Source organism: Ananas comosus, linkage group 15, assembly GCF_001540865.1.
Source record: "Ananas comosus cultivar F153 linkage group 15, ASM154086v1, whole genome shotgun sequence".
NCBI lineage: Eukaryota > Viridiplantae > Streptophyta > Magnoliopsida > Poales > Bromeliaceae > Ananas > Ananas comosus.
The window spans coordinates 1,362,693-1,389,128 of NC_033635.1; the positions used below are offsets into that span (position 1 = coordinate 1,362,693).

The 26,436-nt window shown below is 36.1% G+C and overlaps 5 protein-coding genes across 8 annotated transcripts; 3 read left to right on the plus strand and 2 right to left on the minus strand.

The window, feature by feature from the left end:
• Positions 845-1,724, plus strand: LOC109721275 (zinc finger CCCH domain-containing protein 15 homolog). Its single transcript, XM_020248783.1, has 2 exons — positions 845-1,005; positions 1,362-1,724. The coding sequence occupies exons 1-2, from the start codon at positions 901-903 to the stop codon at positions 1,494-1,496; spliced, it is 240 nt and encodes a 79-aa protein (XP_020104372.1). The 5' UTR covers positions 845-900; the 3' UTR covers positions 1,497-1,724.
• Positions 2,523-8,216, minus strand: LOC109721274 (agamous-like MADS-box protein AGL104). 2 transcript variants are annotated; one of them, XM_020248780.1, is made up of 12 exons: positions 7,827-8,216; positions 7,673-7,726; positions 7,530-7,548; positions 7,363-7,427; positions 5,640-5,646; positions 5,468-5,529; positions 5,121-5,223; positions 4,987-5,037; positions 4,888-4,908; positions 4,502-4,593; positions 3,012-3,072; positions 2,523-2,873 (listed from the first exon to the last, which is right to left on the minus strand). In XM_020248780.1, the coding sequence occupies exons 1-12, from the start codon at positions 8,009-8,011 to the stop codon at positions 2,757-2,759; spliced, it is 837 nt and encodes a 278-aa protein (XP_020104369.1). In that variant the 5' UTR covers positions 8,012-8,216; the 3' UTR covers positions 2,523-2,756. The 2 variants fall into 2 exon arrangements, with proteins under 2 accessions (XP_020104369.1, XP_020104370.1); XM_020248781.1 differs by lacking the exon at positions 4,888-4,908 and having other exon boundaries at positions 7,827-8,208.
• Positions 11,232-12,749, minus strand: LOC109721348 (heavy metal-associated isoprenylated plant protein 23-like). Its single transcript, XM_020248909.1, has 2 exons — positions 12,036-12,749; positions 11,232-11,770 (listed from the first exon to the last, which is right to left on the minus strand). The coding sequence occupies exons 1-2, from the start codon at positions 12,184-12,186 to the stop codon at positions 11,472-11,474; spliced, it is 450 nt and encodes a 149-aa protein (XP_020104498.1). The 5' UTR covers positions 12,187-12,749; the 3' UTR covers positions 11,232-11,471.
• Positions 17,893-22,067, plus strand: LOC109721347 (ribosome biogenesis protein TSR3 homolog). 3 transcript variants are annotated; one of them, XM_020248906.1, is made up of 10 exons: positions 17,893-18,111; positions 18,443-18,480; positions 18,872-18,921; positions 19,002-19,067; positions 19,380-19,420; positions 19,665-19,801; positions 19,989-20,079; positions 20,298-20,369; positions 21,096-21,208; positions 21,479-22,067. In XM_020248906.1, the coding sequence occupies exons 1-10, from the start codon at positions 18,032-18,034 to the stop codon at positions 21,640-21,642; spliced, it is 852 nt and encodes a 283-aa protein (XP_020104495.1). In that variant the 5' UTR covers positions 17,893-18,031; the 3' UTR covers positions 21,643-22,067. The 3 variants fall into 3 exon arrangements, with proteins under 3 accessions (XP_020104495.1, XP_020104496.1, XP_020104497.1); XM_020248907.1 differs by having other exon boundaries at positions 18,875-18,921; XM_020248908.1 differs by lacking the exon at positions 17,893-18,111 and adding an exon at positions 18,154-18,272 and having other exon boundaries at positions 18,875-18,921.
• On the plus strand, positions 23,021-23,353 carry LOC109721477 (non-specific lipid-transfer protein-like protein At5g64080). The gene has a single exon (XM_020249129.1). The coding sequence runs from the start codon at positions 23,021-23,023 to the stop codon at positions 23,351-23,353; it is 333 nt and encodes a 110-aa protein (XP_020104718.1).

Sequence of the window (26,436 nt, forward strand, 5' to 3'; positions counted from 1 at the left end):
ATTCTGCGGTAAAATCTAGTGTGTACATCTAGTTGATCCATAACTTATGTACTAGAATTTATTAACCCTTTAACTATTTAATTGTCTAATTTTTAAGTAGAAAAAAGAATGTGAGATCAATTTAAGAACTAATGGATCTGTCGTGTACGGACAAAGGCTTCATATTCCACTGGCTTAAATTCATAAGCTGTGCTGGTGTTCATGTTCGTGTTTGGTAATTATGTTAGTCTTGTTACTTTACGGATTAAGAAACTTAAATGTTTAAAATTATTTTTAGTGTGAGCGTATTATATTGTGTTATATGATGTTATCTGTAAGTAAAATGAAGCAATATAATATCAATTTATAATTTCTTTATTTGATTCTATTTTGAATTATATTTCATGTCCTGTCCGAAATTGCATGTACCAAAACTTTAGCAATTATGGGGGTAGTAATAAAAGTAAAATATTTTTGGACAAATTATAGGACATTATTTTAAAAAATAATTTATTTTACACATCTTCCAAACACATACCTTTTAATATAATTCGGTAGTGCTTAAAGATTTAGGCAAAAAAAAAATATATCCAAAGATAAAAAATAAAAAAAAAAGGTAACTCTGGAGTCCTTTGATAAACAATAAATTTGTAACTACAATATTTTGGAGGGCCAAATTCCGAAATTTAGCTTTATACTTGAAGTCGGTGCTGGGAAGGAGTGCATTGCCGGGTTCAGAGCGAGGCGAATATCGTATGCGGTTACAACGTACGCGACCCGATCTGAACCGTATACGATACGTCTCTACTCCTACCACGGATTATTTAAATATTTACTCAATTAATTTATTTATTTAGTTATATAAAACTTCTTCATTTTTTGGTTTCCTGTATTTCGTGTTCTCGGCGGCGTTGAACTGCGATGGGTGCGGAGGCGGATCTGAAGCAGGAGAGGGGGAGCGGGGAAGAAGCTCTTGCGCCGCGTCCCATGACGCAGGCCCAATTCCTCTCCTGGAAACGCCAAAAGGTTTTGAATTTTTCTTTATCTGATTATGCAATGTTACATAATCCAAAATACCATGTTCACCACATGTAATTGAACAAATTATTGTAGATTTTTTTTTTGGTTTTTTGAGAGATGTATTGAACTGGAATTTGAGGTAGCCGTTGGAGGATGAGATTTGTCAGTTTCTTCTAAAATATTCTGATTTGTCTCTATTAGCTAGGTCTTTTTTTTTTTTTTTTTTTTTTTGGTAGATTCTTATGGATCTGTAAATAATTTGTCTTTAATGCAATATTTCAATCTATTTTAATGTGTTAACAATGAGTTACTCCAGTAGTTCAATCAAGTTATACTGCTTTGTGTGTGTGTGTTTTATGCAGGATGCTGAAGCGTCGGCGAGAAAAGCTGAAGCAGCTCAGAAACGTGCCGAAGATATTGCTGCTGGAACAGCGCAAATGAACGGCCGTGAGCTTTTCATCCACGAGCCGTGGGTGTTCGACAACGATCGTTATTGATGCGGCTGATGTAAGAAAAAAAATCAAATATAAGGTGAATCTGATTGAAAGAGTGCGATTTGTGTGAATTCGTTATTTTCTACGTAGTGTACTTTTCGCAAATGTTGTTTATCATCTCTAGAGAACTAGTTGCATCTCAAATTCTTCAGGAGGATGTGTGGAATCAGCACTTTTTACTTCTAGTCTAAGCTGTTCTACTTGGTTGATTACTCGTTTCATAATTTTGCATCTTTTTCTCTCATCCTTTTAATTTGTTTGAGTAGTGGCATTGGTGATGACAAATCGTGGTGAAATTGAGACCCAAATTAAAGAAGTTATGTATTTTCTCAACTGTTGTAGGAGATTTGCTCGAAAGTGAAGTTCTTATGTATGATAAGGAGACAGTAAGATATGGTGTTTCTTATTTGGTAGATTCACCAAAAATCTCTCTGAAGAAGCCTCACTTGTTTGGTAGATATGGTGTTTCTTATTTGGTGCTTCTTCAAAGAGTTATTTGGTAGATTCACCAAAAATCTCTCTGAAGAAGCCTCACTTGTTTGGTAGATATGGTGTTTCTTATTTGGTGCTTCTTCAAAGAGATTTTTGGTGAACCTACCAAAAATGTCCACGTTGATTAGGTTGTTGTAAGCCTCACCCTGCTTGCCATATTACCCTCTTACTAGAATCGAAGAAAACACTGTTAGAGATATTTGTGCATAAAAGTTACTCCAAATTTCTTGTTAAGGGGGTGTTTGGTTCCCTAGAATATATCTTAGTGGAGACTTTTTTGGCTAGGAAAGTATTTTCCTTCCGTTTGGTTTCCAAGAAAAGTAGTTTTCTTGAAAAAGTTTTTTTTTCCAAATGCTATGGAAAAGTCTCTTTTTCGTTTTCTGAATTTTTTTTTATTCAGAAAAGAAAACTATGGGAATGGTGTTTTCCGTGGAAAACTTTTTTCTCAAGAAAATAGTTTTCCTTGATGTTCCGATGGACTGAATACTCCTGAACTAAAAATTGGAAATCACATAGACTTGAATTTGTACAAAGGTATGCAAAAACTTCCGCTGTTCTGCTATCAAACGGCAGTTGCAAATATGAAGCTTTAATATTTCAGATGTCATAGAACCTGCAACGGTGCATTTTCCAGCTAGCAAGTGTTTCTAGGAAAGCAGTTCCTGCTAGAATAAAGCTATGTCTGTAAAGGGAAAACTTAAAGGAACCATCCTCATGAAAATGAACCTTATTATGGCATCTCTGACATGATCAATATGTAGCTCTTGTTTTTTAAAAGTCAAAATTATCTAGGAAGCTTTGGAAATCTTCCATTTCACCGAAGTATGCTGACCATTCATCCTCAGTTGGCACCATTTGTTGTGCTTGGTTAGCATCCATATCTCCTTCCTAGAAAAGAATATATTGGGTTAGTTTCCGCTGATAAAGATATAACACAGATATACTTATGCCACGATATGTATGCAAGATGGTCGATTTTTTTTTAATAACATGAAAATGCACCACAGTTGAGAAGCATTTGGTTACCTGTGGTACAGGTTGGGGAAGATTTGGAGTAGAGGCATTGTTTATTGGCTGCGAAAGCGGCCTAACAACAAGAAGAAACCACCAAAGAAAAGATAATGTAGTTATGTACATGTACAGACATGTTGCCCATGGTATTACATGTTATCATCTCAGAATTGATCTCCCACAATAAGAAAAAAAGAATGAAATCAAGCTTGGTCAAAATCCATCTTGGATTCCCGAATTTATTAATGTAAAGTTAAATACAACAAATCAAAGAATTGGAGGTGAATTAGAGTGAGAGTTTCGTTCTGTAAACAGAGTATTCATGTCGCTACAGAATAGTTGAAAAACCTTACAGATAATGAAAGCAATGAAAGAAAATGTCGAATTACCACACTATGGCATCGACTAGAGCAAAATGTTGAGTACATCATCTTGCTGCACATGTGCTTCATTAGAGGTATGGCTCTTTGCTTACAGGGAGACAAGGCACAGTTATTACATGTAAGCTTTTGATTATTGAAGATTTAGAGCTAGAAATTTTTTTTTTTGGTCCATTTATTGGTTTCTGAGATATGCAATGCCTGTTTGTTCAGTGTAAATTTTTATTTTAATTATTGGCTCATCAACAACCATAGGTCTATCTTGGACAGGAAATTCTGATGTTTCTATATGCAAGAAAGTTAGTTTCCTAAATTGGGAGAGCTCCAAATGTCTTGGTGATGCAAGGAATGAATAGCGGAAGAAACTGCAATTATCAGTATGGAACAATTGACTTGTATTTGTAATTTGTTGTTACCTAGTTTTCTTATTAATGTTGTCTATGTTGCCTTTTTAAATGTTTCTGAATTTTTGTATGGAATTCCATTTGTCGCTTTTAGAGCTTATACCTTTCACTGCCTCCTTTGAGTTAATGGTTAGTTAATAGAATCTCTACTATAACAAGCTCAAAAAGGTAGTGTTTGATAGTTATTATCTCAAACATCTGCTCAACGGCTCATTGGTTTTCGATAATTAGAATTAGGAATCTTGTTTAATGGCGTATAATTTGTTGGCATTACTCTTATAACAGAGAGTTTCTCAGTAGAACATTAGTAGTGAATAAAACTTAAAAATTACTAGAAAATTTACAGAACTTCATAGGTTCCCACAAAATGAAAAAGAGAAGCGCAAAAGGAGGTCATAGCAAATGACCCGTTTTTCAAATAAGTTTTAAAATAATCCACTTCTTCTCTTTCCTTTCATTCTCTGGAACCATTAGTTGTATTTCCAACATTTCTGATAGAGTGAAACAATTGTGTTTATTTCACAAATTGTTCACTTTATATAAGCAGTATAACTAATCTAAATATCAGCAATAGGGAAGCATCCACCTGAAATGGCAAGGTTTCATCTGCTGTCTAATATCTTCACAGATACTAAATAGGTCGACATTGGGGTAAAATTGCCAAACTAGTCATGCAAATGAATAAATAATATTTATGGGTTCATGACATGATTTCACGTACCTCTGCTCATGTAAGTTGGACTCTCTCTGTTGTATTGAATTTATGTCTGAAGGGTTGGCAATTTGCGGTGCTTCATTTTCGTAGTTACGAGTCTGTTAACAAATTGTATTATGAGTGCTTCATTTCGATATCTATGAGTCTGTTAACAAATTAAATTATGACACTAATCAAAAGAAAAGAAAAAATTGTAATGAAAAATGGCTTTTCAATGAGAATTTTGATTCAACTTGAGCTGTTGAAAGATTAATGAATCCAGGCATTGAAAATATTAATGAATCCAGGCATTGAAAATATTAATGAATCCAGGCACTAGCTAAACCAATCAGTATTTTTGTTTTCTCTCTATTTTGACTAACTTGATTGTTCTGTAAATTGAGTGGCCCTACTTGATTTCGTGTGTGGTAGCTCTGAAAGGAAACAAATTTAATGCTGTTAGAACAACAGTTTCTTTCCTGGAATATAAGGTAATAGATTCTGCGAATTACCTCATTATTTGATGCTTCATCCAGCTGAGGGGGAGTTTGATTCAAGAATTTCTGAACAGAAGCATTGTTTATCTGTTATCTTAAATCATGTGAACAGTATTCAAAATATAGAAATTTGTGTTAGAAGATCCAACCTTTTTATCTGAAAGTCGTTGCAGCAAATTAATCAGAATTAATTCACGTGCTTTGATTGCATAAATCGAAGTGATAGATGCCGCATTATCAATCTCAAACTTCCTACAGAAGATCACAAACATTGTAGTTACAATACAATCTTGTTTTGTTTCATTTTTACTCCTTTTGCTCTCTTCTTGTGCCTTTCAGGGTTATGAGGCAGCATTAGCGCAAACAAGAAATAAGTTGGGAGTTCTCAGATTTAAAGAAGCACATCCACCGAATTAGGCATGCTTTGAACACGAGGTTCCTTTTTTTTTTATTTTTTATAATTTAGCACGTCTAGGAATTTCTATAAGTTAGTTACTTGAGGCTCGCTTTTGCTTCCTTCAACTCCTCTTCTTTCATCTGAACTTCCTCTTGAAGGGCCTGCAGTAAATGGTAAAACCCTCAACTAAATACCTCATGTTCAGAATAGTAAACGATAAAACTCAAAAATTGGCGAATTATTTTTAAAGAGTTGAAAAAGATTCACATACTTTGATTCTGACGTGTCACACCAGATTTGCATATTATCCATCGTCCAACATCCAGTGTCGTTTAGTCCCCATAGAAAAGAAATAAAACTTAATAAAAGCTGATGGCAAAATGCCTGAGTTAAGCATGATAAATACTCAAGTTTGATGCATTTAGATGAAGTGGCACTTTCCATGCCTTGTGTTTGATTTCAAAGGAAACTTGCAGTTTGCGGGTGGTGAAATAAATGAACCTTTTGATTAGGTGCTTGCAAATGTTATATTGCCCAAATAACTTCCACTAGTGTCTTTGATTAACTATAGCTCATGAAAAGGAAATTAGATACTCGGCAGCTAAAGTAAAGAGTTGATGAAATGCGTTTTTGCACCGATGATAGGTCCATCAATTCCTCCTACACTCGCAAGCCTTAATTTGTGCATTATGGTGTAATTGTGCATTATGGATGGCATTTCCTATCTCCTCTTAGATTTATGTTTCAAGTTCATAATATTTGGTAGTTATTTCTTGACAGTGTTTTACCCCATTGGTGGCTTTCTTATGGTTCAGGGTTCAAAGCCTTTAATCATTGTTTGTATTTCTTCTGTGATGTATGATCAAATCTCTGGCAACGGCTCGGAACTTGGACTAACCCTGGTACTTGTTTGGCTTTGCCTAGGTTGTCGGTTTATTTTATCTATTTCTCTTTGTTGTGAATATGGGGCTTTTTCTCGGTGTTTCATTCCTAATATGTCGATTGCTCGAGTACTCTTCTACTGTGGTAGCTTAACACAATCAGTGTTGAACATGTTGAAAAGTTTTATTTAGGTCACTGAACCTTGAATTATTGCTATTGAGTTTTTGTACTTCAATTTTTGTTTCACAGTGATCACTAATGTCAAGCTTTGTTTGAATTTCCTAATGTGACAATTGATCTGGCATTTATGTCATCTTCCATGTCATGTCATTTTCCATAGTCGACATGATGTTGCAACATAATTTTCTCGAAGATGATGCATCTAAGTAAACATCAGTAGTTTGAAATGACATATTAGTTAAATCAGTAATTATATCATCACCATGTTATCCCTTGGAATGAGGGCATGGTGCTGATTCATTTGCCACATCATTTCTACGATATTATTATTTCACTACAATTTGATAAAATAACTCTATTGAGGCAAAATTTGAAGTTTAATCACTCAGTTGCAACAAATTAGACTACAATGATTCAAATAAAGTTTCCCTAGGCGTTACGCCTCAGGCGAGGACACAAATTTTTTAGTTATGGGACTGTACTCTTGACCTTAAAAGGTCCATTTCCTTGATACCTTACTACTAAACCGCTAACGGTTTTCGTATTAGCGAAATCTTGCTTACAAGATCTTCATCATTAATAAATTGACCTATATTACTAAAGAAGTAAGAAGATTGTAAAGAGAATAGATGGAAAATGTATAGATATCACATATGCTGATACTTAAGGTTCTAGACATGTGAAGCAACATCACAGTGACTGAGAATCTACTATTCTACTTGTTAATTCAATACCTGCCACCCCTCAACCTTCTATTTTCAAAATAGAAGGCTACTGTTCTAGAAATTGCTGCTTAAATTTCGCCCAAAATTGGGAAACTCTGTTGATAAAAGCTCATGAAATATTTTAGATGGTAGCAGTGTGCGCGCGCGCGCGCACGTGCATGCGGACACACAACTAGAGAGAGGGAGAGAAAGAGAGGAAGAGAGTACTCAGCATCGTCGGATACGTTTGCTTCATTTTGCGTCCTCATCACATCCAGAACGCGCAAAATTCGCTGCAAATTTATGTTCAAAACTAATAAGAAAGAAAAGCCCCTTAAGATCATGCTCATCACAAGAAGAGGGAAATAGGCATGAGGGTGTCATTGTGATCATACCTCTTGTTCCTCTGAGCTACTGCAAGTTTGAACAAAAATTAAAGAAATTGAGATATATGTATATGCATAATAGGACTTCTAAAAGAAAAAAAACAGAAAAGAAAAATTTAGAACCCTAAATTTGGGTGGAGATTATAACATACTGCTTCTCTTCAAATGCTGGTGACTTTGTATATTGCTCGAAAACACCCTCAACTCTTCAAGAAACAAAACAAAGGAAAGAAAATAGGAAAGGGATTTAGTGGCAGGGATCATCAAGTGAAGGACATGCATCATGTTGTTTAAATCAAGATCTACCTCTTCGCGCGGGAAAATGAAGCTAATCTCCCAGCTTGTGAGAATGATATGAACGCAACGTCGACATCAGCGAGCAGCGAGATCTCGTAAATTTTCTTAATAAGACCATACTTACGCTTCGAATAGGTAACATGAAGCCTAGCAACATCTTTTATCTTTGCGATGGGGATCTTTTTTCGACCCATTGTCGAAGAAAAGATTAGGGGCTTAATCAGAAACAGAAAGAATGAAAAGAAAGAAAACGATAATGTCCTCTAATATTGCTCGGTAAAGGGTGACGGAGATGGACGCTAAGTGCGATGAACCGCAACCGGAGGAGCAAGTGATATAAAGAGAAAGAATTAAAGGAGATTGATCTCCCTTGTAACTATTAGGGAGTGGTTTGCTTGTAAACCATAGAACTCTTTGGATAATTTTTGGATTAGGGAGGGGCTAATTGGTAAAATTATATATCATTTTAAGGGCCTCATTGCAACACATATATACATACATACATTCATATACACCTACATACACTTGTACATACTTGTATACAAGTAACAACATGCATAAACATGCATGGAGATGAATAAGACAAAATTAATTAAATGCAATACAAAGTTAATTTTGTGCATGATTTGTTCGAAATGAAAGATATTTTGTGGTTGAAATAAGTTGAAAGAAAGAGATATTAAGAAGGTTTTTAAGGGATTTTGATTCATCCACTTGTTATAAATGTATAGTGCATTCATGAAGATATGAAAAACATTTAAGTACTGATATGAAAAATCTTCAAGTACTGGATCCACGACTTCAATCAATAGCTTGTTAAACTCGTATGCTACTTGTTAAACTCGAACTTAAATCTAAGTTTCAAAATTTTACATGTTTAATATTGTTTGAAAATTTAATATCTTAAGTCCATTGGATTTGAATTATGTTGTTAGGAAAAGCCAGTGTAATAAATATGGATTTGACTCGAGTTCGATCCGAGAATATTAATAACTTAGAATTGCATGTTTGGAGTTATTTTAAACATTTATTACCAGCAAGGATAATAATAAACCGAAGTTGTCAGTTCTATTGCTGGATTAAAAATTAAGAAAAATTTAAAACTAAAATCTTTAATTAAAATTTACAAAATATAGATATCTGATGACCGAAAATTTAAATAATAAATGTACCGAACATTAGCGAACTGATCACGACAACTCGTTTATTAAACGTGCGATGTATCTGGAACTCATTTTGAGTTCAACCTAAGCTAACTAACAAAGACTTTCATTTATAGAATAAAATTTTGAACATATTTACAAAAATAAATAAATAAATAAATAAAATAAAGGCTCACTTTGCAGAATATTGCCTCGTGATTCGTGAGGCGCTGAACCTAACGAAGATACCCTCACTAGGAAAAAGCGAAACAATTTTTTTGTCTTTTTTGAAAAATATAAGAATGATTTTGGGTCCCCTTGTTGTACCACATAATATCACGGATCTTTGGCTTACATTGTACAAAAACCGATTTTGCGTCATTGTGTGCGCTACATCACTATGCTTTGGGGTATTCTTAGAAGTACTCAAAGATGAATACTAATCGCGCAATGTGTCTTCACTAAGTTTATCTTGGTGATGGGTGTGGAGAATATTCAAGCTACGAAAATGGAAGACGATGTTATTAATATCTGGGATAGGTGGATGGTGAAGAAAAGATGGCAGGATACGAGGCATAGCCTTCCTGAATTGGCCGCGTGCTGGTGGACTATGTGGAAGGAGGTGGATGGTGAAGAAAAGATGGCAGGATACGAGGCATAGCCTTCCTGAATTGGCCGCGTGCTGGTGGACTATGTGGAAGGCTAGAAACGATATGATCTTTCGAAACATCCAATTAGATCCACTAGTAACGGTGTACAGATTTAAGGAGCTGCTGAAATCCTGGGAGCTGTGTGCATAAATTGCTAGACGTCCTACCATAGCCGTTGTTTTTTTTTTTTTTTTTTTTTTTTTCGTGCCCCTCCTTCGAGGCCCCGACTGCCTCACCCATGTAGCCTAATTCATATTTTCAATGAATGAAGTAGATAGCGTGCTACCTTTTCTCAAAAAAATGTACATTATAATACGTACAATTTCTCAGGATATACATGTGGGAAAAAAAAATACATGCATCCATCCCATTTTTTAAATAGCATTCTCAACTACATTTAAAATTTGGTTAATTATAATGATGATTCTTCAAATTTAATAAGATTATAGATGAATTTAACAACACTTTTAATTTATTTGACTAAAATTGTTTACTCTTTACAAAACTAAAAGTTAAGAAAAAGTGAATGAAAAATAGATTGTTTCAAAATGGCCGATAGTTGAGGGGGTGTTCGTATAATTTTTACCAGGAGTATATACGTAGAAATGTAGGGGCCGGTTTGGTACTACATCACAAAGTAATAGTTGCAAAATTAATCTAACACTTAAAAGGGAAGTCGATTTGGGAAAGAATAAGCTGCAAAAGAATGGTGCATATTTTCCGTTGGAATTTAATTGTGACATTAATTGTTGCATTCGCTTCATTTAATTAGTTAGGGTGTAAAAATAATTTGAGTTTAATATTTGTGCGTCAAATAGCAAGATGATTTATCTTACTCCAGAAGTTCAAAATTGAAAACCCACAAAAATTCATACTAGGCTAGGATTTTTCTTTTGTTTGATTAATTGTGTGTGCACTGGTCAACCATTCCTGATGCAAGTCGTAAGAAATTTGATAGTTGATATCAGAGCTTCATATTTTTAACTAAGTTCATTTTTTTAAAAAATAAATAAACAAAACAGATAACGAGACCATTCTCTCTTAAGAAAAAAAAAAAAAACTGTACTCGGATGCAGGGCCTGATCCGATCCAGCTCAGTCAATTTGGACTGTGCTTAGGCATGAAAATATTGGGCGTCAAATAGGCCCAGCCCAAATTTGGCCTTTTTTAAGGCCTCGTCGAAAAGATTACATTACATACACTGAAATAGTTTTATGAGATTAGAGTAGATAATAATATATATATATATATATATATATATATATATATTTTATTTCATGGTGTATAGTACATGCAATGTCTCTATATTTTTACCAATTAGTAATTGCATCAAGTAAGAAAATGTCAGTTGTTAGGCAAGAGAACAAAGACAAAGCTTCTACTAAAATAACATAAAATAAAATAAAATAAGATAATCAAGCAGCCTATCATTCATATAAGAAACAGCTAGGAATCTCTACTTGTACAAGACTCATAAGTCATAAACACATTTTTATACTGTTTTAGAGAGTGCATGGTTCTTTCCTTAATTTGTACCTCTATATGACTAATTAATTACTTATCCAGCCATGTGAAGAGGAGATTAAGAAAGGAGAATGAATTAATCACACGCAACCAAGCAATTGAGGTAAGGAAACCAGAAAATTTAATGCACAAGAAAACATGCAACACAGCAGCACTACCACACACCATTTAGTAACCATATACCCTACATAAAAACTAATGCACTCCATACCACAGCACACATACAACATTAATCTACTATAGTGGCCTAACCACCTCCATCAAGAAGGGAAATTCTATCACATACCCCCACTTCTTTCCATATATTAAGGCTTATTATTATTATTATTATTATTATCTTACATAATAGAGCAGGAGTTTGGGTTCTCATCATTGAACATGTTGGTGATCTGATCCTCCTGCCTGATGGCTTGGTTGGATGCAGACAAAGCCTCAACATTTCTAACATAGCCTGGGGGAGCCTTCTTATCATAGGTCCCTGCAATATAGGGCTGGGTGACCAAATTGTAGGGCACATATGGCCAGAGCTCAGCCTTCTTTCCTGTGGACTTGGCCTTCTTCAACACCTTGTTTGCATCCACATAACCAGTCACAGTCACCTTCTGCTGCTTTCTGTTTATGTCCACTGATTCAACTCCTGAGAAGCACATTAACAAGCAATATGTGTAACAATTATAACCAAGAAGCAAAGTTTTTCTTTTGCTTTGTTTTTTTTCTTTTTTTTTCTTTTTTTTTTAAAGAGAGAGAGAAAGAGAATGATAGTAAGCTATTCGGTTCATTTATTAGGCTTCGAACTTAAAACCTCGTGTACCAACCATCAAGCCCTTAACCAACTATGTTGGAGACGGTCGGTAAGAAAAAAAAAAAAGTTTTAATGCATTAAAACAAGGGAGTAAGCAAACCTTTCAAGGAGGAAAGGGCTTTTCTGACTTTGAGCTCACAGCCCTCACAGTCCATCCTGACCTTGAGCTCCACAGTTTGCAGCTGCTTCTTCTTCTTGTGCTTGTGACCACTGCCCAACAGACCAGACAGATATTCTAGAGTTCCTTTCATACTGTGAAGGGATTCCTTAAAATGAAAGGATGGAAATATGAAGAGAGGGTAGAGCTCAATATAAAAGCAAAGAACAAGACAAGCTGAGGATACAAGTATGCCCCTCCTCTATATATGCATATAGTTTCTATGGGTGCTCACAAAACATCTGATAGAAGGACCAGTCAAGTTTTATTTTTTCTTAAAATAGACCTGCAAAGAACAGGCAACCTTTCAAGTTCGGTGTGATTGTGAAAGAGAGGAAATGAAGAAAAGACTGGTTTTAATGGACATAAAAAGAAACTGAGGTTGATGGGTCTGAAGTAACTTTAACAAAGGTAAATCTATTAAGGGATTCCTCAAGAGCTAATAGAAATAAGGAACTGAGAATTTGTAGTGATCCTAAGCTGCACCAGCCCAGACTGAGCTCTCTCTCTCTGTCTCTCCCTCTCTCTCTACTGAAGCCTTAAATCCTTAGTTCCCATGCCCACCCCCTCCTTATATAGGCTTTTCAAAAGCCCAAAGGCAACAAAAAAGCTGGTTATCAAAGGCCAAAGGTAATGGCATGTCTAAAAAGAAAGGCAACAGTGGGTGTCAGAAAGGCTAAAAAATGGGATCAATGTACCTTCAAGATATTTGTTGGGACTGTGGTCCTCCAAATATAAAAAGAAATAATGTTTATGGGTCTTTGTGTGTTGTAGTGGGGCAGGTGAATTCTTGAGGGAAAAGCAAGCTGTTGGGAAATAGTAAAGCATCTTGGGACAATACAATGGTAGAAACCCTAGCTTCCAGTGTGTAGCAAGAACAATAGACAGTGACCCAAGTGTGAAGTAAAGAAATTATATATTATCAACAACAAATGGGATTTGGAGTAAAATTTCTACAGGATCAGCTTTGGCCACATATCACCTCTGTTGGGTGGGGGAAAGCACCACTCAGGAAAGAAAATGGATGTGTGGGATAGTGAGAAGTGTCGCAGGTAATGCGGACTAGTTGCTTTCAATAAGCAGTCTATTGATATCTATATAATTTCTTTTGAAGACCAAGGAGTTTGGTTCTAAGCATGCATACACACATGAATCAAGTTAAACTAATGTAAGAATGGAAAGTATAATCTCATTATCTCAATACAATGATCTTAAAGATAACAAGGAAACTGCATCTTACCTAGAAGACTAATATGAAACATCATACATTTTGGGGCTTTATTTCCTACATGCAAAGTCACTCACAATCTATATTCCCTCAAATAAAGGTCATCATTTGATACATAGAAAGAGCTTTCTGACATTTATAACTTGTCATAGATATAGATTAAAATATCAACATCCATGAGTTAAAATATACAGCTTAAGGGGGTTTCACTGTGGGATATCCCAATCTGTTGCTGCAAACAACAGGGAATAATATAACCCACACTGTGCTAGTAAATGAAAACTGACTGTTTTCGGTATTAAGTAGACCAAACAATGAAATTATGAATGAATCATGTCATCTCAAGAAATAAATAAATAAATTATGATTAAGAGGTTTGAATTGGACGGAGATGCAAATTTATGTAGTGGTTGATTAGGATTGTTGCACAAGTATAGGTAAGAGCACGTTTATATTTATGATAGTTCTAAGGATGTTTTTATAGAGAACTCTGCTGCCTCACTCTAAAAGCTATAATGTCAAGTAGATTTTTCTTGATTAAATATTGTGGTACAAGCGGTACTTCAGTAAATTTTGCCATCCGGTTTGTTAGACATGTAAATGATGTCAAGTTACATGATGTCAAAGGAAATTGAAACAATTAAAGGTCTCATATGTGTTTCTTATGGAATAAGACAGAGGAAACAACACCTTAAAGCTTTATTTATCATCACTATTATGGTAAATGCACCAAAATACCTATACTTAACTGAGCAAATCAAAAGTTCCACTGTTCTTAATTCACCAGTACAGTACAGTTCTATGTTCCATGACATCCCTTATCAAGTAAAGTGGTTTCCATCAAGGCAGATCAATAGCTAAAGAACAAATTTTGGAGCACAGAAATTTGCTTAATGGTTGAAATTAGATTAAAATTACCTTTCAAGAAATAAATTAGATAAAAAAGAATTCAGAGAAATCAGCACATGTAAACAATTTTTTTGGGGAAAAAAAAACACTTGAAAGCAGTTTGTTAATTGAAAAGCTTGTATTGTTCCAAAATTTCAAAATTGTCATGTGCGAAGAAGGTCCAAAATCAGTTTCATTTATCAGTAACCAGCTAATGTGTTGGGCATATCTTATAACCCATCTTTCTTATTACATGTTTACCCATGCTTTTGTCTTCTTCGTTGAGAACAATGTTAGTAGCCAGAAAAGTCACAAACAATAGCTTGTGTTTGCGTCAATTATGTCACAAATGAGCTGAATACAACACAAAAGTTGGTGCTTAGTACAATTTCTTAACTAGAAAGCGAAACATCAGAGAAGGGGAGTGCAATAAAAAAAAAATTTCGGGAGCCAGCTGTGATTGCCAAAGTAAGCAAATATGGCCGAATAAAAATAACCACAACTTAAGCCAAACTTTTAAGTGAAGGGTACAAACAAATCATTCCATGGCTGTCAATTACACAAATGCAAACAAAAGACAAGGAAAAATTAGCTAAACCTGAGCCTAATGGGTAGACTTATTGAATTGTTGTTGTTGATTACTACGACCTTGACTATTACAAAATCATTTATAGTAATAGTTCTCCAGATACATGGACTCTTGCCGACCAACTATTATAGAGATTATTAAAATGCCTTGGAACAATATCACAACTGTATCATAGCAACCTAACCAAAGCTATGAAGCCACAAAAGAGCTGTTCATGTGCACCACACTCTAGGGTGATAATAAACTAATATCTAGTAATGACATTATACATACTAGATTTCATATCCACTCCACTGTTCATGTTCAGTTGGACAGTCTAGTAAAGAAGCGTTACAATAAGAGTGAGGGAGAAGATTCGGAAAAGGACATCATACCAAACTTGGGGGCCATTTAAGCATCAATGATTGGCGCCAAATGCATGGGCCAAAATCAAGTATAGAATCGAAGAGCCTAACAAGGGTCCTCAAAGTAGAATAGAAGGCTTCAAGCTCTGATGAATGACAACTATGGCTGTAAGCCTCCACATGCTGAAAGTGGGCTTAAAACTGCCTTTTTCAAACTGCAACTGACAAAGAAGAGGAAAGAGAAGTGAAGAAAGCACCTTCAATTTCCATACGGAAGGCTTTGGGTACCCCTTCATACAGCATTCAAAGTGTCGTTGATGCGTCGTAGGCAATGCCTTAGAGTGCAACACGTGTGATTGCCAACATATCAATGATCTTTAAAGGACCTTCAGGTGCATCTGTAGTATCATCTAATGAAAGATATATTTAATCCTGCTCATGTCAGCTGAGAGAGGCTAGTGGTAGGGACATCATACCAGACCACCAGCCATCTCATGAAGAATAATTGCCGACCAGCTGTGGGCTATTGGCCATGCAGTGGACCAATGGGTTTGGTGGGAGGAACAGGAGCTTCTGGGAGCTTCTGGGCCCCTGTTTTAGCTCATAGGAAAGAGATTGGAAACTGAAAAAGATAATGTTGTGGGCCCTTTTTTCACAAAAGGCAGTTCATTACTTTTGAATATGGCCCTGTCATGCATTAGTGAAAGCAAAATTGAGGGGGTGCTATCTAAACTGGCAGAAAATCATAATTCATGAATGTCCATAAAACTTTAATCACATAAGGGATTAACCCCTGTTATTCAAGGGAAAAAAAAATAGCTCAGAAAAAATCAGCCATAGCCATTACATGACTCGGGGAGTTCAGGGCATCCGCATAAAGTAAGACTGCATAACTTGTTGAGCCATACTAACTTATATTATATATGTAAGCGGCTGTAATATATATGTGGCTAATGCCATAAAAACTAATCTTTAAGTGTAAAAATATCATGCAACTCGTATAGCACAATAATACATACTACCTTTTCAGAGCCACTGCGAAAAGAGAGATCATCGAAACATGAAAAAGAAAGGACCATAAAAATCTCTACAGGTTGGAAAATTTTCAAATTCATTCTGACTTTTATGATTTGAATTTCACCATGCCTCGAGTAAATTTCATGCTAATCCTTCTTACAGTTGTTAACAGACTTATGCTTATGTGTTTTATTAAGAAAGCCCGTGGTCTGATGGCAGCTATGCAGAAAGTTAAAAGTGAAAGTAAAAACATAAAAAGCGTAAAATCAACTGACGGAAATTTATCTTTGCATTCAAACCATATTATATGTGCACCTAAATCCATCGTCAAGCCAATAATTGCCTAAAAATAAATCTGATGATGATTAACTTCGAGATATAGTGTTAGGCTCATAGCATTTACTTGGATCAAAATCATAAATATTTCAAAAAAGAGAAAGAAGCAAGGAATATACCTGATCCCAAACAGATACCAAATCAGATACCTATGACGTTCCAGAGCAAACAAAAGAAAGAAAGTACAAGTAATTGGATGAAAAGAGATAGAAAATTAACTCCTAGGATGTAAAATTTACTTTAGAATTTTTGCCTCCTTGTTTTCACTTGAGTTTAGAGGAAAGAGTTTGATTGGCTGCTTAAGTGTGATCGAGCGAACTCAGTGTCTTTTTGCTCTCTAATTTCTACATTGTACTTGCATTTTTTTTTTACTAAGTTGGAGTCTGATGGTAAGTTTGTTTGCAAAAGAAAATTAAACAGTATAATTATGTGAAAATTACCCTATATTTGACTGTAGTAAATTGTAGTAAATTGAAACCAATTGCATGAAGCTTTAGATCGAGATCGTGTCCTGCAAAAGTTCCGAAACAATTTCCAATGGCTGAAACAGTCATCGAGTAACTCTCAATTCCCATAGTTCTCAAATAGAGGACTCAAAGAAAACCAACTTTCACCTAAAAATGACAAAATATAAGACTCTCAATTTCCAAAACTAAAAAGCACATGGAAAACCCCACATGTCAGATACCCCACTTTAATAAAAGTGGCTTAGACGCTCTCAACGGCGACTCCGTCGCCATTGATGAGTTCTCCAGAGCGAAGAGTACCGATCACGATCCTAGGGTTACGATATCCAACGCGATCGTCAGGAAACAGGGAACCACGCCTCCGATTGCTGCTGCTGTTGTTGTCGACGAACTGCAGAAGCTACCGACGAGGAGGCATGGGTAGGGCGGCGGCGCCGCCGATGGCGGTGGTGCGCCGCCGCGCGACGGGGTGGGGTTCGCGCCCGAGGAGAGCGGAGACGAGGGTTGCAATTTGCAAATGAAGGAGACGAGAGTTTAATTATCGCCACTCGGCATTAAGTTCGGTGAACTTAGCTGTTTCGCCGCCGAATTTTATTTTTTGGGGTGCTAATTATTAGTCGGCAAGGTCTAACCATCGTCGCCGAATTATTAAACCAGAACCGGCTTTTGCCGTTGATTCGCCACCGACTCTTCATTGTTGCCGTAATAACGAAGGTGCTTTGAGCACGTGCTATGCGCGTGGATCGGGATAGCGGGTAAAAATACACAGAACCCCCCCATCTATAAATCTTCCTGAAATGGACGCTCAAATCTTTTTTCTTTTGAGCTCCCCCTAATTAGCTAATAAAACTATTGCTGTAGTTCGGATTTACCAGAATAATTCAAAAAAAAAAAAATCAAAGCTACAAAAAATATATATATAATTTCAGGGCCCGTTCTCAGAATAATCTATAATCAAGGGGGGCCTCCTTACTTTTGTACCCAAATGAAAAAAGCGTTCTCTTTTGGACTCCTCGTCGTTAAGCTTTTGCTTCGCCGCCGCAGCAGCGCCGGTCCGCTCCGCTTCGCCGATGGGCTACAACCGGTCGAACCGGTCACGGAGCTCCTCATCCCGCCGGGGGCATTCTAGTAATTACCGGGAACTCTCGGGGTAAGTGTTCGCCCTTTGCACCCATACCCTAAATTTTGTATCAAAAATTTCATGCATTAAGTGCACGTATTTATCTAGATCTGTGATAATATAGGAAGAGGATCGAAACTCTAGAGGAAATTTTTTAAAAAAAGATTATGTAGAGAATTTTTAGTAATTTGGTTGGTTTTTCCCTTATTTGTTGTCTTTTTCTTTTTTTTTTCTTTTTGATGCGTGGATTTGGGAGTTGGGAAAGAACCCTGTGATGCTTTCAATTTAGTTTATATTCAGATGCTTTTTTGGGTTTTAATTTAGGTATTTTTGCTTCTTGTTGTTGTTGTTGTGGTCGCAGTGATGATGTTCCTGGTACATCACTGCCAACTCATGAAGGTATAATCTCTTTCCGCTGTTGGTTTAATTCTTATTGATCGAAAATTTTGTTATGGACCAGCACAATTTGATTTTTGTCACGTTTAAGAATATTTTTGTATTGATCCATTGAAGTTATAGATTGATAGTTACAACTTGGTAATAGTTCTAACACAAGTTCATAAACTACACTTGTATTATTTAACCAATGAGTTGGATTGCCTTAAATATGTGTACTTCCTGACGCTCTTGGACATAAGAATTGCCTTTAGTATGTGTTTTGATTAGTCAATTGATTATCAAAATACTGTTTTTATACAATTGGCTGTGCAAGTGATTGCTCTGTTATTATACTTTTGTCTTTCGGTTGGGAGCTAGTCTAATTACAATGTGCCGCAACTCTTGTATTCAGAAGAAGATAAGAAAGAACCCGCGGCTTCAAGAATTCAGCTTGCAATGTGGGTGGGTATTATTTTTGATATCTGCATATGAATCAATGATACAATCGCTTTGCAGACCAAATTCATATTTTACTATTTTAGGACTTCGGACAATGTGATGTCAAAAGATGCACTGGACGCAAGCTTTCAAGATTTGGACTTTTGAAAGTATGTTGACACTCATGAGTATTGGGCTAAATGCACACTTTTTTTATTTTTTTTCTTGAGTGAAAAATGAGAGAAATCTGTTTACTGATGCGTCCTCCATAACGCCACTAGTAGTCCTTAATGTTCTTCACCTAAGAACGCTTTTCTTTAAGAAGATTTTCATGTTTTTGAATTTTGCACTCTGCATAAGTGCATATGGTATGGTAGAAGTAGTAGAAAAGGACCTGGTCTAAGCCAATAGAATTGTGTTTAATTCAGACTCCACGTTTAGCAACTTATGATTATTAATAAACTTTCAAGTGAATCTTGCAGGAGTTGCGGGTGAGTAGTGGTTTCAATGGAGTTGTTCTAAGGTACTCGGGCAAGTCTTTTGTATACTGAATTTCTTTTCTTTTCTTTTCTTTTCGTTTCTTTTCGTTTTTTCTCCCTGTGCTTTGATTTACTATAAACATGTGAACAACTATGAATCAAAAAGGACAAAAGAAAAAATAAACTTCTTTTGTTCTACCTCTTATTATAGAGAAATGAAAAAGGTAATATCACATTATCCATTGCTGATTTGTTTTTGCTGGTTTTTCTTTGCTTTCTCTTTTATAGTCCTGTCGGGACACAGTGCGTGTCAAAGGAAGATCAGCTTTTAATACAAGGCAAGGGACTGGCTGTGGTCGATTGCTCATGGGCACGCTTAAATGACGTGCCTTTTAAGAAACTTCGCTGTGGTGCCCCACGACTCTGTAAGGATAGAGAGCAAAAACTGCTACTTTTATTATCACTTCAATATTGAAAACATAGATAGCCTTTATTTAATTATTTGGAATTTTAGATGATGTGGAGGACAATTTTCTTGTACATTATAATGCATGTGATACATTTGGTTTGTGAAAGGACATGGTGTTTGACTATTGAAGTAAATGCATGCAGTGCCTTGGTTGGTGGCGGCAAACCCTGTGAATTATGGTCGGCCATGTGAATTATCTTGCGTCGAAGCACTATCGGCAGCACTGATAATCTGGTACTTACTCTTTGCACCTTAGCTTATGATCAGAGAGAGTGCTTACAGAATATCGATCGATTCGGTATCTATTGAAGTGCTTACATTTGCTAACTATTCCCACACTTTTTTTTCCTTTTTGTTCTGTTTACTTATCAACATATTAATTTTGAAGTTCTGTTCCATTGTTGTCTTTGTGGAGATTAGTTGTTTTAAACTGAGCTTTCCAATTTTGGCAGTGGGGAAGAAGAAACAGCAAACCTGCTTCTAGGAAAGTTCAAATGGGGCCACTCTTTCTTGTCTTTGAACAGGTAAGTTCTCAAAATGCTGCACAATCAACAATTAACAAAAATATTTAAGTTCTACATTGGAAATTACTGTGTTGCTTGCTTTAGTAATCTTCAAGAGAAGGGAGTAATAAATCTGTTACCTACAGAGGCTTATGCATTAGATAATTGGCACACTTTGGCTACTTGTCGACCTTATAACTGCACATTCATAATATTAGTGGCTCGTTAAATATTGGCGAATATCTTTGAGTAGGTTTTAGTTCATGGTTGATTCTTATATCAAGTCATCTCAAGTCTACCGACCATTAATTAGCGCAGTCGGTTAAGGGTTTGATTATTAATATCCAAGGTACAAGTTCGAAGTTTAGTTACTTTACATTTCTATCTGAGTTCATTTCTAAAAATGAACAAAATGGATAACTTGCTACATTTCTCTCAAAAAGTAAAGAAAAAAGTCATCTCAAATCCAACTTGATCGAGCTTGGAACAATTCCACTTAGTCTACCACATTATTCTTGCAGTTCCACCAAGTCGCATCAGATTTTCTCACAGCGAACATGATAATAGAGGTGTTGTAGGTCCACCAATTTGTAATAGAAGGCTCCATTTTGTACATGCTCTGTGACAGTTTTTCTGATTAAGAACAAGATAAAATAGATGCTCACTCTGCCAAGTTTCCTACTATTTTATATGGTGCTACAATTAACCACTTTGTCTTTACTATCAAATTTTTGTTTGCACATGCAGAGAATTACTCAAGGCATACTCCCATTGTCAGAGTGGATCTGAAATTATTGCTGTCCAAAACTCCTGGTTATCTAGTAACTCTAGAATTCAAAATTCGCCTCCACCTGCAAAAGGTATGGCCAAGCTTTCTGTTGAAATATCACATTTCGTTCTTAATTCTTTTCTGCCTTTTGTTTTTCAAGTGCTCCTATGTGTTAGCTTAGAAAATTAATTACCAGCTGATTTTGTTGGGTAGAAACTTTCCCCTGTTATATCATCCAGTATCTTAGAATTTGTGTCGATAATTTGAAATTGTATGTCTAGTATTATTAAATGAACTTGGTTTGAAGCTTTGTATATGTTCATTGAGAGTGATCTGAGTTTTTTCGTTTTTATTTTCTCAGCGGCAAGAGTCGATAAAACACACCCGGACAAGGGATCTGATACGGATTCTGATGATGGCTTACCACCTCTTGAGAGGAACTTAAACCATTTGAGCCTACAAGATAGTGAAGAAAGTGAAGAAGAAGAAGAAGAAGAAGAAGAAGAAGACGGCAAAAGCAAGTGAATGGAGAATATTCTCTGTGATTGCCGCAATCGTAATTTAGCATATCATAAATTCAGAGATTGATAAGGAAAATCCGGCTATTCTAAGGCCTAGTTGATATTAGGATTGACTTAAAATAGAGCTCACCACACTTCAGTGATTTGTATTATCACAATTTTGAACTTATTTAATACACATCTTCTGTAAGGTTTTGATGGTTGTACTGGAATGTGATACAATTTCGGGAATAGGATTTGTCTGTATTTGAATAAATTGAAATAGTTTGGATTTTAGTACACTTTTGAGTGCTAAAAATATTATTCATAAGTCACTGTACTGAGTAGGCCAGAATACTTTGAATAGTTCCAAGACTTTTGTGTTACCATGATGTGGTGTACTTCTAGCTTTGATTTGAGATGAACAAGCGATTTGTGTGGATTGATCAATGAATTAAAAAATATCCTGATTGTTGGATAAGCTTTAATCTAAAGTGAATGCATGCAAAATTTCAAGAATTGAAGTGTTTAAATTATGAGTTTCAAGTGAAGGGAGCAAGGCTTAAACCCCAATATCAGGGGAGTAAAATATGTAATACGGCTAACATAGCCCTTCATACAATTAAAAGGAATAATTGCATATTTGGCCCTAAAAAATTTCAATGTACATCAAATTTATCGCTCTAAAGCTCCAAAATATGCAAATTTATCTGAGCCGCTTTGTTTATTTGATTTAGAAATAAACTTAGCTAAAAATGTAAATCAATTAAAATTCGAACTCGGAACCTTGGATAACCACCAAGTCCTTTACTACTTGCGCTAGGGACGATTGGTTTGCCTCTTCTGAGTTGATCATAAAATTTTCACCACTTAGATTGTTATACTCTTGTGAAACTTAGTCCTTCTATAACTTTTTTAAGATTTGTGATTTATAGTTCACGTAGTATGGCATCGAAAGTTAGAATTTAAAAAAAAAAAAGGAAAGATAATAAATACTGTTAAATACTGTTAAATATAATTAAAATGATATCTATTTAAGGTAGAAGGATAGATTTACAAACTATACAACTTTTGGGAGATACATTTTACAAATAAAACTTCATAGGGATAGATATGAACGTTATCGGATTAAATGTACAATTTTATTGCTTTTTGTAGAGACAAATATGCAATTGACCCGAATCAAAATACATTTTCACCCATGCTTTAAAAAGAGAGATTCAAATTCAAGTAACTAATCTCTAACAACTTCAACAATTCAATCTTATCCCACACCCCAGTGTCATCCTATTAATACGTAACAAAATCCTCTTATCCCGTTGATCGTCGCATTTATAGTATTTCTCCCCACATTCATCTTTCTCAACACATCTAATTAATTTCCACCACCCAACTTCACAAAAATGGCCAAGTTCACGGCCATCTGGGCCTTATTCTTGGTCTCCACCGTCGCCGCCGCATCGTCTCCCGACTGTGCCGACGTCGTGGACAACATGATAGATTGTTTGGATTTCGTCGTCAAAGGGAGCGCGCAGACGAAGCCGACAAAGTCGTGCTGCGACGGCATGAAAACCGTCGTCGCGGCCAGCCCCAAGTGCCTCTGCGAGGCCCTCGAAGAGGCGATAGACGGCGGGTACGACGTCAATATGACTCGCGCCGACGGCCTCCCCGCCGCTTGCTCGCTCAAAGTGCCGTCAAGTAACTGTCCTGGTACATACCTACCTACTAGTTTTTAAGTTTACGTCACTCCTAATCTCCAGTGCCTTACCACTGGAATACCAGTATTAGTAAGATAATAATTGTATGATCTGAAATTTAAAGAATAATGCTATTTTTAGATCTTAAGATTGGCCACCCAGTAAAAAAATATACTATCGTCTAAAAGCTAACTTTCTTAGTTTAATTGTGTGTGTATATATATATATATATAAATATATATACACACTACCGAGGTTTCTTTACCTCACCTATATTATTTAATTCGTAATTTTAATGAATAAAATGAGTAGTGTGCCGTTTTTTTTCAAAAAATAAAAAGTAAGATAATTATATATTTAATTATGTATGTATGCATTTTACAAACAAAAGTTTGATAAGCAATACAGTATGAACTAGTTTTTAACTTTATGTGGTTTTTTTTAATATTTGTACTATCTAATTGCTTCATTTGCCTATGCATTGCATGTGTAGCTTCTCCCAGTCCAGCTCCGGCTCCTCGTGTTCCTGCTCCGGCTCCTGGTAATTTATCTCATTTTATATTATCCATAAATCAACTAATTTCTTTTTTTTTAAAAAAATCTATTTTTTTTTTATCTACACTAGCGATACTATGTTACAATTAATCAACCAATTTAAACACAAAGGAATCCATGATTTTTGTGTTATTTAAACTAAGCAATTTTATGATGCAAATTAAGCAGCTCCAAATAAGCCGTCACCGGTACCATCGCCGTCGCCGTCGCCGTCGCCATCGCCATCGCAACCACCAGCACCAGTTCCAGCCCCCGTAGTACCAGCCCCCGTGCCGTCACCGTCGACACCACCAGCACCAGTTCCAGTCCCAGCACCAGTCCCAGCACCAGTGCCCGTGCCATCTCCGCCGTCACCGCCAGCTGCGCCAGTCCCAGTACCAGTGCCACCACCGTCCACCGTTCCATCTCAGCCGTCAATGCCGCCAGCGGCATCCCCGCCTGAGCCGCCTGCTCCAGAAGCTCCGGCTGCGGCGCCGTCGGGCTCGATCAAGCTAGTGACTTCTCTAAGCCTTCCATTTAGTATGGCAATTGCTTTGTTGCCATACTGGCTAGTTTAGGTCTACTCAGCAAAGCATTTTTCCAGTAGAGTAGTGTGGATTGAGAGTTTAGGTGTAGTCAGGGTCAGGTTCAGATGCTTACCATTTATTACTTTTGCTATTTATTTGTAGTTAATTTCTGTTTCCCTTTTGATAGACGTTCATTTATTTTTATTTTTATCTAATAATCATGTAGTACATCATCCTGTTGGTAGATCTATCTAGCTCTTATCATTTATCTGATGATTAGAGTGTAAATTGTGATGTTAATATAAGTCATTTTGAATTTGTCTTCCTTGGTAATTTTCTATCTCAAGTCAAATTGAAATCGCTGGACCTAGATTACACTAATATGTTGTTGATGCATTGGCTTATACAACCAAGGTTTGGCTTAGATTCGGTTCGGGCTCAATCCAAACTCAATTTTTTCGCAAAATCTATTCCAACCCAATGAGATTAGGACTAAAACTTGCAACCCAGTTGGCACAGTTCCTTAATCTGCACGCTATGCAGCTCTAATGTTGATTAAGGATGACCGTGACTTCTGACTTTCGATCTCTACTTTGCAGCGGGGACTTTCGATCTCTACTTCGCAGCGGGGTGCTTAGAGTTATAGAAGAAGCGGAATAAGAGAATATTCGACAATCGACTAGACCGAAGCGAAAATAATAGAAATTAAAAGATGTTGATGTAAGCGTGCCACAACAGAAGCATAAGAAAGCACTTGAACGGATAAAAATTTTCAAAAGCGCTTTTTGTGCGTTCTCAAAAAGCTGAAGCCGCTCCGGTCCCGGCACTTCGCTATGAAATGGTTAGGTGGCAGCATCTCCACTTGTTTTGATTTTGTTCTCCGACAACTTTTGTTAAGTTCAACAAACAGAATATATGACCAATTATGGCCACCATTTCTTTTCAAACTAAAGTATTCATGAATTAAACAAATAGATCCATTTTTTTAAAAAAAAATTGATTAAAAAATATAGATGGATTTAAAAGCTAGATGCGTGTGGGACCACCAAAGGGTTTTCAATCTGTATTGCCCTCTTACCAATGAGTAGGTGGCTACAATCAATCGGTTCGTGAGCGCGAATCACGAGGTAAAAGAAAAAAGAAATAAATAATCTTAGTCATTTAGATATACGAGTTTTTCAAGTAATTGTAGAATTTGATTGGGGAGACATAATAACATAACATTAAGGGTGCGTTTGGTTCGAGTTATCCTGGCAGGATTACAGGCAATCCTGCCAGGATAACTGTATTTGATTAATCCGCTATGTAATCTAGTGGTTAATGTAGCATTACAAATCGAGCAGGATTACATCGAAAATATTAACGGGAGGGGGGTCGTGTATCTTGCATTACTAAAACCCGTTAATACTACATATTATGTAAAATGACAATTTTACCCTCCAACAATCCCAAATCTAATTAACAGTATTATTTTCATCTCTCTCTCTCGCCTTCCCCCCTCTCTCTCGCACGCCGCTTTCTCTCGCTCTCTCTCTCTCAACGTCTCTCGCTCTCTCTCCCCTCTCTCTCTCTCTCTCTCTCTCTCTCGCGCACGCGTACGAACACCTATCATTTTCTATTGCGTCGTCCTCCCAGATAATCATCATGATCTTCTTCACTCCATTTGTCATTTCCGCAAAAAATAATATTCAAATGACCACAACAAGGACAATTTTGAAAAAACCTATACTTTTATGTCAAGATTACTAAATTTTAAAAATTGAACCAAACGTATTAATGCTATAAATAGTGTAATCTAGTATTACATTACTGCATTAAACCAAACGCGCTAATGCGGCATCAGTAGTAATCTTACACCGAAATCCAAGATACCTGGATATGTCGAGATACTTTGTAATATTACAAAACTCGAACCAAACGGGCCCTAAGAGGAATGCTTCAATACACCATAAGTATTAAATTTAATTCCTTAATTAGTAAAGGATATAGTTGGGATTTATATGAAGTAACCTATTGAACAGGTTACCGATTTGAATTAATTAACATGACAATATTGAAAAA